Source organism: Gouania willdenowi, chromosome 6 (assembly GCF_900634775.1).
Source record: "Gouania willdenowi chromosome 6, fGouWil2.1, whole genome shotgun sequence".
Lineage (NCBI taxonomy): Eukaryota > Metazoa > Chordata > Actinopteri > Blenniiformes > Gobiesocidae > Gouania > Gouania willdenowi.
Window position 1 is genome coordinate 57,940,566 of NC_041049.1, and position 15,259 is coordinate 57,955,824.

General features: G+C 37.6%; 1 protein-coding gene across 1 annotated transcript in view; it reads right to left on the minus strand.

Moving 5' to 3' along the window:
• Window positions 1-347: 347 nt before the first annotated feature.
• The window catches only part of nrn1la (neuritin 1-like a), a 106,278-nt gene continuing 91,366 nt past the window's right edge, over window positions 348-15,259 (minus strand). Inside the window, exon 3 of the mRNA XM_028450609.1 lies at window positions 348-1,391. Within this exon, the coding sequence (XP_028306410.1) occupies window positions 1,097-1,391 (295 nt within the window). The 3' untranslated portion in view covers window positions 348-1,096. The remainder of the gene's footprint in view (window positions 1,392-15,259) is intronic.

The following is a 15,259-nucleotide window of genomic DNA, read 5'->3' on the forward strand; positions in this document are numbered from 1 at the left end:
TATGAAATTCAGTTGGCATGCAAGCGGGTTGTGATTCCGGCTGGAGAACATATTGCTCCCATAGTGATGGTCTACAGTGCTGGATGCCAGGGAATCACCCTGGAGGGCAAAATAAACAACACAAGTTCTCCATGGATCCATTTCAACTCCAACTAAGAGTTCACGATGCTGAAGCTTTGCACGAAACACAGTCTGATAAAGAATGTTGTATCCTTCTGAGGTTTTTGTTTTTAAATGATAATCAACAAAATTAGACAAAACAGCTTTTTTTTTTTTTTTTTTTAAAAAAAAAGATAAAATTAAGAATATAAAGCAGGAAAAGATGATGAAAGGTATAACACACTGATCTCCCATAGTGTTAGACTGGCCCACATCTCTGTATCCTTTTAATTCTGTCACTGTTAAAGAGGCGTGCAGGTGATACAATTGTAAATAAACAATTTTAACCTCAATTTAGTTCATATAATCGCATAGTTGGTGACAGCTCATTTATACTTGGAGAGAAAAATTACAAATGATATCATGTTTTCCACATTTTTGCAGCACAGCGGTTGAAGCTACTGATATCATGTCAAAGTAGTTAACTGTGGCCTGATTATTCCTTTTACAAAAGCGTATGATATTCTATTTCTTTATCATTTGTTTCTTTGATTTCTAAAACAACATTTCTAAAGCAAAACGTCAATCATGTTTACCTTATTACTATCAGGAAAACAACTCACTTTGCCACCAAGTTCTGCAAACTAGATTCGGGAGGGAGTGGGATGAAGACAGATTGGTACAGGGCCGCATCTGTTGAACTGTGTGTGTCTCTGTTTGCAGTTGTCTTGTCTGTCCGAAAGTTGTGGGTTTTCAACAAAAAGTCTGATTGAGAGGCAGAGAATATGCGTTAAACGGCACAGGCAGTTTAGAGATACATCATCAAAAAGACTGTTGAGCCTTTGAACATGCAGTTAGAAATGTTCAACCCCTGGTAGAGCAGAGGATGACACAGTGAGAAGTCTATGGAACTTGTGATAGGAAAAGAAAAGAAACTATTCACAAGGGTCCCATTTTTGGGGGGTGGGGGGGGTGGGGCTGGGGAGAGATGGGGTAGCTACATCCAAACCATCAACAGGAGAAGCAGAGGAGAAAGCAGCATGAAAAGGCAAAAGCAGCCCGTCATATGATTAGCACGACCTCGGAGAGACTCCTGGTTGATTCCCTCCTGGTGCGTAGAGCCGTGAGGGGAGCTTGAAGCTACCGAGTGGCGGTTGGAGCACATGTCGTAAAGGTTTCCTGAAAATTGCATCTTCTTGGATTCCTGGCGTAGAGACTCCCAGACGGCGGCCGCTTCGTTTGGACATCCAGCCATCGCTATGTTCGCACAGTCGTGGAAGTCGTCCCATGATCTGCAAGCATTCACAACATAACGAAGAATGAAGAAAAGTCCTCATGATGTAGTTCTAAAAAAAACACATTCTATTAATGCCAAAATCTCACAACCAAAGGTATGAACCACATTTGACTCGATTTGGTTATAGTATAGAGTATTTTGGGGGTTTATTTCCGTTAAGGAGGTTATATTATCATTGTCATTTTCTGTTTTTTCTTCGGTCTGCGTTAACTCCTCTTACACCGTTTGTCTGAACTAAGCTATCAAAAAATTCAGAAAGTTACTGAGATGTATGCTTGTACTTTCATAATTAGTAACTTTTAAACCTTTTGACTTATAAAATGTTTTCTTTCCAATTTTAAGCCCTTCATCCCGAGCCATTCTTCAACCAATTTTGACCATTCAACCTTTAACATGTTCAGCTACCACCTTCATCAACCCATTTCAACTTTTTCAACTTTTTTTTTTACTTTTTCAACCCATTTCAATTTTTTTTTTCTTCTTTTTTTTAGTTTTTCAACCCATTTCAATTTTTTATTTTTTTTTCAACCCACTTCAATTTTTTTTTTACCTTTTCAACCTTATTGCTAATGTTCAGCTATTGCTAGGTTAGTGCCAATGCTAGGTAATGCCAACGCTAAGCTAATGCTATTGCTAGCTTAATGCTCATGCTCGTGTCGGTGCCCAATCCTTTCACTGGCCTGATTGTTTCGGATCCTTTGAACCCATGCTTTGTTTGTCTGTTAGCTGGATTATATCAAAAGTGCTAACCAAAGAAAGACCTACACAATGGAAAATCAATTACATTTTGGAGGTGATCCGGATCAAGTATCAGTATACTGATTCTGGATAGAAATCTCTTGCCATGTTTTCATAGTTAAATGTTCTTGACTGTGAATATTTGTGAATCTAAGCCCAACAAAGTATCATTTGCTAATTTTCTGTGACGATACACACATTAAAAAAAAACTAGAAAAATCGTCGCTGATATAGCACTCAACATTGGAGGTTTTCATTCCCCAGGCCATGAACACAGGATCGGTTGGCGAATAAAGTTTCTGAGGATTACACATTTCTGACAGGCAATTACACCCCCACACACTTCCATATTCACCTATTCAATCCAAGAGAAAAGCCCCGCCTACTTGATGAGAATGAAACTCCCCCGAGAAAGGCCAAAACAATGATTTGAACACTGAGTTCTTTAGCCGTAAAGCACCTTTGTGCTTCCTTGTGGCCCTAATATGATCATGTTTAGATTTCAGCTTTTTGCATTCATATGTAAACATGATTGACAGAAACCCAAGAAACAACTCACTTTGTTGTTTCTTTAACAACCATTTACAATTTAAATCAAGCTTTGGCAGCCAATCCACTGACAACAGTCCGGAATTCTAGTGTGTATATGTATATATTCTATTTTTAAGGTTTAAGATTAAATTGGGGCTTTTGCCTTTATTGGTCAATCAACCCAACCCTGAGGAGCAGTGGGCAGCCATGTTACGGCACATGGGGAGCAGTTAGGGGTTAAGGGACTTGCTCAACGGCCTGGGTGAGATTTGAATTGGCAACCCTCCAATTACAAGCCCAGCATCCTTAACCACTAGGCCACCACTACCAAGTTTTTATATTTTTTGTATATTTGTATATGTATATTTTCTGTTTTATTGTTTTTATTGTGCAATTTCCTTTCATGCAAACTGTTTTCTCCTCTTTCTATCTGTACTGTGTACAGGCTCATGTATATTCCACGAGCGACCGTGGCTCAGGTGGTAGCGGGTCGTCTTCCGATCGAGAGGTTGGGGGTTTGATCCCAGTACCTGACTATGTGTCGAAGTGTCCTTGGGCAAGACACTGAACCCTAAGTTGCTCCCAGTGGTCGACCTGCGCCTTGCATGGCAGTCCTGTCCCACTGGTGTGTGAATGTGAGAGTGATTGGGTGAATGAGCTGATATGTAAAGCGCTTTGAGACTGCTTCAGTGTGGTGATAAAGCGCTATATAAAATCAAGTCCATTTACCATTTACCTGCGGCTGAAACTCTGCAAATTTCCCCTTTGTGGAACAAATAAAGGATATTTATCTTATCTTTACATCTGGCATTCAAACATTGAAAGCTGTGTCTTTCATCATAAGTGTAAACAAGTGATATAGTGGAATCATCTCGAAGCATTGCAGTCTATCATTTTTAAATCATCCCTCTTACTGCTGGAGAAACTAATCACTAGAATCTAATTCAAACAAGCAATATGATTCCAGATTCAATAAATATGTCTCACTTTGGTGCAGCGCTGCAGATGTGATCAATCATTAAAGGGTTACATTTTACCACAGGTAAACACCAGGGTCCTGTATTACGTTGCAGAAGAAGTATTTATTCAGCTTTAATGTACGAGTGTTTAAAGACTTTAGCTTCTGAAATAAGAAGATATCAGAAATGTAAAGAGTAGATATATATTACTTAAGTAGAAGTACTGTTACTTGATTGAAATTGTACTCAAGTATAAGTGTACAATTTAAAATTTATTTTCCATAAAGGCATCTGTATAAAATAGAAAGTTTGTCAAAACGTACAAATTAAAAAACAATAATAATAATAATAATAACGTCAATGAATTCAATTCAAAATAAAAAATAAAATGCTGTTTTGGCGGAGTGCATTATGATTAATCTGGTTGGTCGGCTATGATGTGATGCATTTGATTGTTGTCTGGTCATTTCATTTTTTCATAGTTTCAGTCCGTCGATCATTTTAAAACATAAAATAATAATTTGGTCAGTAATGGTTGGGTGTCGAAATGTAGTTAATCACTTTACTTCTTTTAAAACGTACTTAAATAACATGACTGATAAAGAAATATACTCAAAAAAGTACAAGTACCCATGAAAGCTACTCAATGACAGTAACGTGAGTACATGTCATCCACTACTTTCACCTCTGGAAGATTCACACTTACACACAAAAGCATGCATGCATCATAAAGTACAGCCTTGCTCTTGTATAAGTGTTGATAAAGTCTTTATAAAGCTATGTTCATATGGCCTTGGTAGATACAGGGCATGTACCGGTATATGTGTGTATTGAATCGTGTCCAGGGCATAAACATGTTGGAAAATGTGTGTGTGTGTGTAAATGAGGGAGAAAAATATCATTAGGTTTTTAAGTTATTTAAAAAAAAAAAAAAAAAAAAAACATGCTTTATTCGTTTATTTAGTTTTCTACATTATTAAATGTTTTTTGCAGCAGACAGAGAAGTCCATCTGCCTCAAATTTAACTTCCTCAAATGTCAATGTGCTTATGTGCACTGACGTCTCCACATTAAACGAGCAAAACGCTCATTTAAATAAGGGCGGTCTGCACCAGTTCTTCTTGTGCACTAATGATTGCTGCAATCTTGCTGCGTCACTAAAGGATAGTGTTGTGTTCAAGACCACACTATCCGAGACCAAGACTTGCCCGAGATCCGAATGCACCGAGACCAAGACAAGACCATAAACATTTTTTTTTTTAAATTTAAAAAAAATATAAATAAATGAAATTATGACAAGGTTTGACAGTTAAATAACATTATCTCTTTAGTTTTATTTTCTTTTAAATACATTTGACGGAGAAAAACGGTGCCTGCAAAAAATTAACGAAAATATTAAAACTACTACTGCTATTGATAAATTCACAATTATTCTACATATTTGAAAACAAGATTTTTATGTCAGCTGAATGTACAGCAAGTGTTTAAAAGTATTTCTGCCAAGAAATAGCATGGCTGGTCACCTACACACCGCAGAGTGTTTCCTCTTTGCTGTATTTTTACAAATGTATTCTTTGTGGTTCGTGAAACCAAATTTCACAACCAACAAGTTAGCGGACATGTTTAGCTCCCGCCTCTCTCTCCTGCTTGTGTGTGTGAGTGTGTCACACACGTCACTCAGTCACATTAAGGAAGGTTGCGGTCATTATACAGGGTTGATTAAAGAATGAATAAAGGATTGTTTTATCCCATTCTTCTCCGTGTTATTATCACATTATAAAAAAGTTTAAAAATAGCAGGAATTAGTGCTGGGCTCGAAAGGTCTTGAGGGAAAAACCCGAGTCCGGGCAGCCCGAGTCCGAGACAAGACCGAGACCTTTAAAATTTGGTCTCAAGACCAAGACCGGTCTCGACTACTACAACACTACTAAAGGATTTAGGGAAGCAACTGAATTACCACCCTTTATTTCTTTGTGAATCCGGCCCTCAGTGTTGAAATCTTTGTTTCGGCCTTTCTCTGGAGAGTTGTGTGAGTGTGCGTGTGAGCGTATAATAAGAAAAGTTACAGACAGAGGAAGAGTGTGGTATATATGCAGCAGTGCAGTGTGTGGCTTGACGTAGGAGTGCAGGTCTGCACACACAGGTGGTGCAAGTACAGCAGAATACCTGACAGACAAGCAGCTGTTTTCACAACAACAAAACCTCCCAGGAGGACGTCTCTCTACACTAATATGCTGCTGCTGCTGACACCAGGAACACACCAAACCTTCAGCTAAGAAATAATTTTGCATTTGTGCACCTTCTAGACCTCCATTTTTCCAAATGTGGTAAAGTCGTTGTTTGCAAAACCATTCAACTCCATTCCTGGAAAAACGACTACAGCATGTTTTTCTCTGCCTCTTAACAAACTTATTGTTGTTGTTTGCATGTTGTTTTTAGTACGTTAGATTCCCAATTTCAGCTGTATGATTGACTGCCAACGTTTCCAAAGCATACCCAGGAGTTTTCCCTGTGCAAGCTGGGATATGAATGAGAACTAAAGCCCTGCAAAGAGGATTAAGTTGTTGGTAATACCTATTAAGTTTGAGACAAGATAGCATCTTCACCCTTTGGTTCTGACCTCACTTTAATACATTGCCTTTTACACATGACTTGCATATCATTGTGTGCAACTGCAGTATAGTTAATCTTCCTAATATAGAGGAAGCGTCTTTAAGGTGCCTTTCCTTTCACACCACTAATACCACATTCCGTAGTAGTTTTTCTTTTTTAACTTCTTTTCCCAGTCAACATTACAAAGACATTATTCAAAACTTCATTAACACAACAAATAATTATATAGGCCTGGGCCGATAACAGATTTTTCTGAATGATATATTGTCCTTCAAATTATTGCCAATAAATGGACATTATTGTTGACACTGTTTTCAGACCAAATCAACCACTAATACAGAATAATGATAACATATGACAAAAATGCAAGTATACACTCTTTCAAATGCAATCAACTTGTATTTCTCGTTAGTATTTTTTACCATTGTAATTGGAATGTCAAGAACCTTTAAATATTTTAAAGAAATAAAACAAACAATTAAAATAAAATGGTATGTTAGCACTTTAATATCACAAACACAAACAATAAAAGACCCTGTCTATGTTAAGAAAAAAAAAAAAAAAACACCTAAAATGCAAAACCACACACAACCAAAGCAATAAATAAAATGGATAATCAAGTCTCTCTCAAAAAAACAAAACTGCACTTGCAATAAATATTAAACATTGAGGCACAGAGGTATATAGTTGTACATTTATTAACTAGTAACACTTCCAATCCAATTAGAACCTTTGTAAACAAAAATGCTAGTGGTCCCGCCTCCCCCCCCGTTTCATTCTGTTCCGTTTTCATTCAGTCTTAAACCAAACAGAATGGACCAAATAGTTTCTAGTTTACTCCGTTCGTTCCGCTATAGAACAAACGTGCTCAGGTGCTGAGGGTGAACCCCCTTGTCATCCAGCCTGTTTGGAGGCGAAAACAAGGAAAACAAAATACTTAGACTTAGCTTGGTTGCTAGTCCCGCTCTGCATCCCCGCTTCTGCTTCCGATCACACCTTACATCTCCTCCGCTGGTGGACACCGCTGGTACGAGGCTCCGCTGCTTCACAGGTCGCTGGGTGTAGTCGGCGTAGCAATCTGAAGCTACGTAGTAGGTCCAGAGTTTCCGCATCTAACGAACTATAGCAGTTTGATTTACCTAAATCTAAGATCGCCTGGTGGTGGTATACTATTTTAGAGTAATTACGCTGAGAAATTATTAGAACTGACTGAGTTATCAGCTGTTTAATATTCATTGCTAACACCAACCTTTGCAGTTGACAGGCGCGCCACCAAATATGCATAAATAGGGCAATATACCGAGGCCAGCAAACTTACTGAGTTCATTTTACCGTCTGGTTAATTTTATCAATTATCGGCCCAGGCCTACATATATACATAATGCATAATATAATCGAGACAACATTAAGATGAAATCATTTTTAAATAATGAATTATTGCCTTCATTAGTGAAAAACTGATGTTAATTTATTTATTTATTTTTTCCATTGAGTCCAATTGTTTGCATGAGAGGAAAACTTCAAAATGCTGGAAAAAACATTCAGTTTTTGATTCCATTTATGTAGAACAATTTGAAGATGTGCTGTAGCAAGTTTGGAGTCAATTGAGCAAACATTTTGGAGGAGAAAGGTTTAATAAGTTTTACATTTGAGAAAAAACAATAAAATCTCTAGAAAAATCTCTCGGGCGTCTGGGGGGGCTGCTCGGTCATGGGGGAGGTGGCCTAGGGTTTCTTGGCTCCCATTTTTGCAGCCGGCCTGGCTGTATCTTTGGGCCCAGGGCAGCGCTTGAGTTTGCAGAAGTGGTTCTTGTACAAACATTGGTCATGGATGCTCTGGCCTTGAGCTGTGGGATAAGCTTGTACTGGGCTTAACCTTAGACACATTAATCCCAAATACCAGTTTTAGGTATAAGCACTCACTCCTTCTCTCTGTTCATGCCCACCATAATTATACTTTAGATGGGTGCTGTGTCACCCGCTTCAAATTCTCCACACTGAACTGATTACACAACACAATAAACACAACTATAACATCATATTTCACTCTCACCTTAAAACAGTCAACTCTTCCCCACCCCTTCCATTTCCTACCCTGACTCCCTCTTCCCTATTCCCTTCCCTCGTACCTAGGTGTAACACTGCCCTCTTGTTTTATATCCTCCCTTTATTTAAAGGGGACATATCATGCTAAATCCACTTTTTTAGCCCTGAAATGCATTTTGATGTATATTTAGATTGTTTAGAAGTACAGAAAAGTTCAAATTAGTCTCTTCAGGTGCTCCGTTGATATCTTTATATTCTGTTTTGGTCATATTTTTCAATCTGTTTCGATTTTTCGTTTCTCTATTACGTTTTTTGAACAATTACGTCAGCGGAACTGCCAAATTAGGACAGCGACTCCAGGCCCAACACTTCGAGCAATCTGCAATTTTTATTTCTCCCTTTTATTTTGTAGTCCAAGCTCCAGGATGCAGAAGTTACGAGAGGAGAAATCAAAATGTTTGGTTGTTGGATGTAGTAACCCACACGCTTCATTACAACGTCTCCCAGCATCAGAACCTTTTCAAAGTGCCTGGTTGAGTTTTATTTTTCACGGAAATGTACCCACATCTGTGGGTAAGGTCATTTTTGTGTGCGCGAAGCACTTCAAGGATGACTGCTTCAGCAACCTCCACCAGTATAAAGAAGGATTTACAGAAAGACTTTGTCTGATTGAGGGTTCAATTCCTTCTATCTTTGGAGACGATGAACAGAGCACTTCGGTAAGCTGTAAATAACGCTAAAAAGTGTGATGATAAGACGTCCCTGTCATTGTTTTGTTAGCATTAGCAGCATTTGCATTTAAAGAGACCGCACCAAAACGAGTTGCTCTTAGAAGCACATCAGAAAAGGGGTAGAAAAGGGGTGGAGCTATAATAATGAGGAATTCAGACCCAAGCAGTGCAGTTCCGCTTTATACCACAACTGTATGATTTATATCTAAAAAGGAAGGATTTAAAACCATGATATGTCCCCTTTAAGTGTTTCTTATCCTTCCTTAGGGAGGGCTGATGATGGTCACAATTATGTAATTAAAAAAAAAACATTTATTAAAGTGCAATAACAAAATATGCATTTCGGTCTTAAAAAGATTGCACTTCTTGTAGTGTTGACCTTCGACAGCATGCGCAAAGTGTAAAAAAAAAAACGATGGACAAAATTTGCAATACATTCAAATGTACAAAATTATCTTGTGGTGGTGATAAAGCGCTATATAAAATCAAGTCCATTTACCATTTACCATCTTCAGTGTTTGGGCTACAATTTAGAGAAAGTTGAAAATCTGTAGCACATATGGTTGACGTTAGACTTTGACTTTAGAGGTTTGCCGTTGCACCACCTATCTGACTATTGGCCTGTTTTTAACAGCTGAGGGAATCTGCCATTGGACAAGACCTTTGGGCAAAATTTGGTGATTGTTCGCACAGGGAAAGAACGAAAGCTGCAGGGGAAGCTTGGTTATTCCCTCTAAGTTTGTGTTATAAACTGTATCTTTTAAACAATCTCAGCCTTCCAGCTCTTGCAAGGTTACATGCATGGATAGGCACGAGAAGGAAAATACTTCAGTTATTCAAGGGAAGAACAGTTTGACAAAGCAGTAGCCTTGACCAGGTAGCGTGATGTGCCTCACAGACTTGGTAAAGAGAAAATCCTTTCTCTTTTTACATCTACATACATTTGTATATTTTGCAAAAAGCCTATTGATAAACTGATGGTTATATTTAAAAAAAGAAATATAGTTAAGTAGCTTTTACCTGATTAAACTTGAGTGAAATCTGAGTAAATATAGATATTCCAAAAGGCTCAAAACAACATTTTGTCACGATTCGATGTAATAGAAAAACTGAACTTACAACTTCCTTTTTTGGCAGCAGTTTTGCATCAAACTGCTGGATCCCAAATGAGCTGTAGAGCTCAAGTGACTTCAAACTGAATCAGGAAAAAAAAAAAGAATAGAAAGCACTGAAATGAGACGCTATGAAAGCCAGAGTGGCCTTGTCAATGCCAGTAGAAAATGGAAATAAAGGGCTAAATAGACAAACTGCAGATAATGTAGAGTGGGTAAAAGAAAATTCAACCTTGTAGGAAAATACTTTTAACGTTTAAGAATAGGTGAGCTGCTTTAGTTTGTATGACAACAACGAGGGAAACGAGGGTTAGATTTTACTTCACTTTTTAAATGTAGTACCTTTATGTGGATGAAAAAAGGATGTATGTCTATGTTCTTAATGCTGAGCTTTAACTCTTGCATTAAATGCACGACACATTGAAGTATCCACATTTAAAGTATACGGGAAAAATAATTAACTACAGCTAAAGCCATTTCGTACCAGCAGGGATACGTAAACAACAAAGCTTACGATTGTACATGATAACCTCGTCTTCCGCTTTAGAAACTGATTGTCAAAGGATTTTAACTACCTGCCAAATATTGTTTACTGTAGATCAGAAATTCCAAACCAACTCTCAGTCCATTACCGTGCTTTTATATAAAAGTTTTTTTTACAATTACTGCAGACATGTCTTGTTGTTTACCAAACATTAAAAAAGAAAATGCTGCAGGGAATCCAAACGGCTGCCATATTTGTATATGAGCTACTCTGGGTTTATTCACTGTTCTGATGGTTATTTGAATGTGTTTGGTTGTTTGTATTTTAAGCCACTAAAGAAGACTACCCAGATCAATGACCTATTTTAAACATGCAATTATATATTATTTATTTCATATGCTTGCATATGAAAAGTTAAATACAACTGTGATCAAAGTGCACTAATGTAACCTTCTGAATTTAAAGCTGCTATCCGGAGTTTCTGAGAAGCGTCTCAATGTCCCGCCCTCAACAGCCTCACTTCCTCCGCCTGCACTCTACGAGAAGCCACGCCTCTACTTTTCTGCACGTGCATCGCGGAACATAACAAGGTCGCATCGGCTCTCAACAATATACTGTAGATCCATGGGTCAGATAAGAGCCAAAATCATATTTACCTGTTTGCTGTTGTGACGCGTGGCCTTGTTTCCGTGCACAGTTCCACATTCACTTTGATTGACAGACTCAAAAACAGGAAGTCAAAGCCTATTAGCTGGGCGCACTCGGCGATTGTTTCCATTTGTATCGGGGTCTATAGGACGAAGGAGGGACTTATATACATTAATGTATATGAATGACCACCGACAGTACACCATAGTAAAAGACTAGTTAGGTATTTTTTAGCATTTCAAAAGAATTATACATAAATATAGATTTCTCAGAAACTATGGATATCAGCTTTAATGGAAATGGGCTAAAACATTATTTGGCCAATATGCAATTCCATCAATGTTGATGTTTTGATGCACTTTTAGCATTGATCTTAAACATCTTGGTTTTATTTTGTGGTTTACTTCTGAATCAAAGTATATCTTTAGTACTATATCCGTCCATATATGAAAGTCTCTAAGCCAGTACTTTTATTCTTGTATTTGAATGCACTGTAGTGTTTTATGTTGCTGCATTTGTTGACCAGGGGACTAGAGATGGAAATAAGCTATTGCAATAGTCTTGCACATTTACATGTTAGTGCTTCATTATTTAAAAAAAAAAAAAATCAATGTAAAAAACATTGATTTTGTGAACTGATGTATAAATGGAAAATAATTGGTACTAGTCTTTATTCTGTTCATGAACATTACCAGTTTTACAACATACGTCTTTGCCAATGAGCTCCTTGTAAATTTACCTTTAGCATCCTCTAAAAAGCACATTTAAAATAAAACTTTACTATTTAAAAAAATCTAAATGCTTTTTTTTCAATGACACGATCAAAAACATGCAGGATTGAGGCAGATTTCACCTTTTGCAGCACTTTCCATTTATGGATGTAATATACATTTTATGAATAAAACTGTGTTAGTTTTACAGTTAAATAATTGCTCTGAGGAGTTTTTCTTGGTCATAATTAAGTTAATAGATTCATTTACTAGATTTTCCAGCATGATTCACACACTGAGTCAGCTAAAATGCACAATGCTTCATTTGTAAATCTGTGTAAAATATTGGATGTACAAAATGCCAAGGCAAATTGTTCATGATTCTACTCAACACCGTAAGTCCTTAAATGACCAAACTTTACTTCCACAATTATTCGTAACCTTTGTAGAGTCTGAAGCACGTTTTCATTTTTGCGACTAACACTGCAGAACTTTAGTCTATGTACCTCTTGCCCTGCAAACCAGGCTAAGAACTTCCTTGGCTCAGGAGAGCTGCTTCTGTTTTTATCATTTCTATTCCTACTTCTTTTTCTCCGCATCCATCAATCAAGACTTTGTCAAAAGAAACGACTGTTTTTGATTGAGTTCATACTCACATTTCGGGATGTGGGACACACACACACACACACAAAAAAACATTTATAATGTCTCAGGAAATTTCTCCTTTCGGCTTTTAAATGTCACTTATTTCATTCTTTTAAGTCCCAAATGTAAGAATGGTAGGCCTTACATATTTATATTTCTCATTCACCACACTTTTCCTGAATCCACGCAGCTGCATAATGCCTTATCGTAAATACAAAAAATAAAAAGCAGCGCTGCACTCCCGGGACAACCCTGACAATGGAGCAGCCTTGGCCTAGATGCAAATTGCAGATTTTTATTCAGACTAAATGTGTGCGTGGGTGCCTGCGTATGCACAAGAGTATGCACGAGCATGCAAATCGAACAGAGTAACTTCCTTATTCTGTAATCCTGGTAAACGTTACCGTATGAGAAGAAAGTTGAAGAGGTAAATGATGAGAATAACAACAGAGTGATGGAGGTAAACAAGGACAAGGAGGAAGGAAAGATATAAGGAGCAGCAAAAAGAAAATAGAATGTTGATGGGAGAAATATGAGAAGAGTGTTTAAAAACATTTCAAGATTCCATGTGTGAGTGAAAAATGTATTTTTAGCTCATACATTGGGTGACACTCACACTGTGGTGGTTGGGCTGCACGATGAGTGGTTTAATTGGTACCAGAAGGAATAAAGTAGTCTTAACAACAGTAAAGTAGCACCAGGGGTGGACTGCGAGGCCATGGCGACACACACAAGCACACATGTGAATATAAAAATCATGAAAAAGGAGGATGAAAGCCACCAAGAGTGAAGGACAGAAGGAGTGAAGAGAAGTGGACAAAGAAGGAGCCAGATTTTTACCTCACAAGGAGTAAAAACAATCATGCCATGTGCTGAAAGAAGCTGTAACTGAAATGTCAAAAAGAAAACTCTGCTGACTGGTTGAGACTTTTCAAACCTGAACAAAATACAAACCAAGGTGCAAACAAGCTTTTCAATGTCAGACAAAAAAAAAAAAAACGTTGGTGGTCTGAAAAGGTCATTTGTACGAAGTAGTTTTCAATAATAATCAATATTAACATAATGCATCATTGCAGTATAGTTAATCAAAACAAATATTGGAGTTAAATATATTACTTTACAGTTAAATGAAATAGAATATTGTTAAAGAGTAACTCAGGTTTTGGCTGGCATGCGACGGCTAGCAATAAACAAAATGCCTTGATTATGGGTGGGGCTCCTGAAGCAGATAAAGGTGCAGTCCGCAACTCTCAGATCCCTCTCTCCCCCTCCCTCCCCGCTGCTCTCTTGCCCTGCCTCCAAACTTTCCAAAGTCCCTCCCTCAGAGGAGCTAACAAGCTAACGTTAGTCCGACAGCAACATCACAGTAACATAACATGCTCTGTTAAAAGGAAAGTTGCTAATTCCATCTTCTACTGCTCCAGACCACACACTGTCAAAAAAGACGGCCTAATAGTGGTGGGAAAGGGGCGGGGACTGTGAGCAACAGCTGTCAGACAGCCCATCAAACACAATCCTGGCTCTGATTGGTTCTTTTTTCTCGGTCGCGGTGCATTCTGGCAATCTGCCAAAAACTGCAGGAGGAGCAGGGGGGACTCAATGAGCCTGTTTTTTTTTTTTTTTTCACACAAACTACTAGTTTAATGTAAAGCTGTCTTCACCGTGACAGCTTTAGCAAATATGACAAAAAGTCACTTTTATAAAACTTGCAGACTGCACCTTTAAGACACGCCCAGTCTATCGTATATAATCTCAAAAGAACAATCTATGTTAACTTCCTACTCACTACAGATTGCAGAGTCCACAGTTGCTAGTTTGGCGGCGCCAACAACGGTGGTTTGTGATGTAAGAAGCCACCAAAACGTCACAAACTACCATTCAGCCATTCTCGATTGTAATAGCAGGGTTTCAACCCATAGAGGGCAGTCACTCTTACATTTTTACAACAAAATCTGCCAAATCGAAATTCTTTGAGTAAAACGTCAAACGTTGGAAAAGAATCCATCAAAAACACTACTTCATACACAAATACATTTGTTTTCAGCAGTTTCTGATTGTTTTGTCAATTTAGTATCCACCATTATGATTAATATTAACCACTCTATCACTGATAGATCTTTTGTTTTCAGAAGGTTCATGAATTGAGCAAAAAAAAGTGCATTTAATCTAAAACGACACGTCTCCGCTGCGCTACGGCTCCGATCTGGTTTTGCTTTGGAGTCCGCCGTCCGACCAACGAGTTCTTGCGATATTTACATAATCGCTAAGAACACAGTTAAAGGAAGTGTTATAAATCTTTTTCTTTTTTTTTTTAAATAGTGAATTAAAATGACATATACAATAATAAAGTGCAGCAATATTCACAAACAAGTAAAGATACAGACGGGCATTTATGTGGTCAGAAGACCGAGGGAAATAAATTGAATGACATATAATTAGAAAAAATTATAATTAAAAGATAGAAAAAAGAGAAAGAAAGGAGAGGAAACATAAATTAATAAAGATAAATAAATAACAATAAAAGGGTCACAGGGAAACACTAACACATTTCAGACATATATGTACTGTATATATTGCATTATTTAGTTTCACAGCTTTTTTGTTTGTTACATGTTTTAAGATATTCAAATATGAAGTTTACCTTTTGT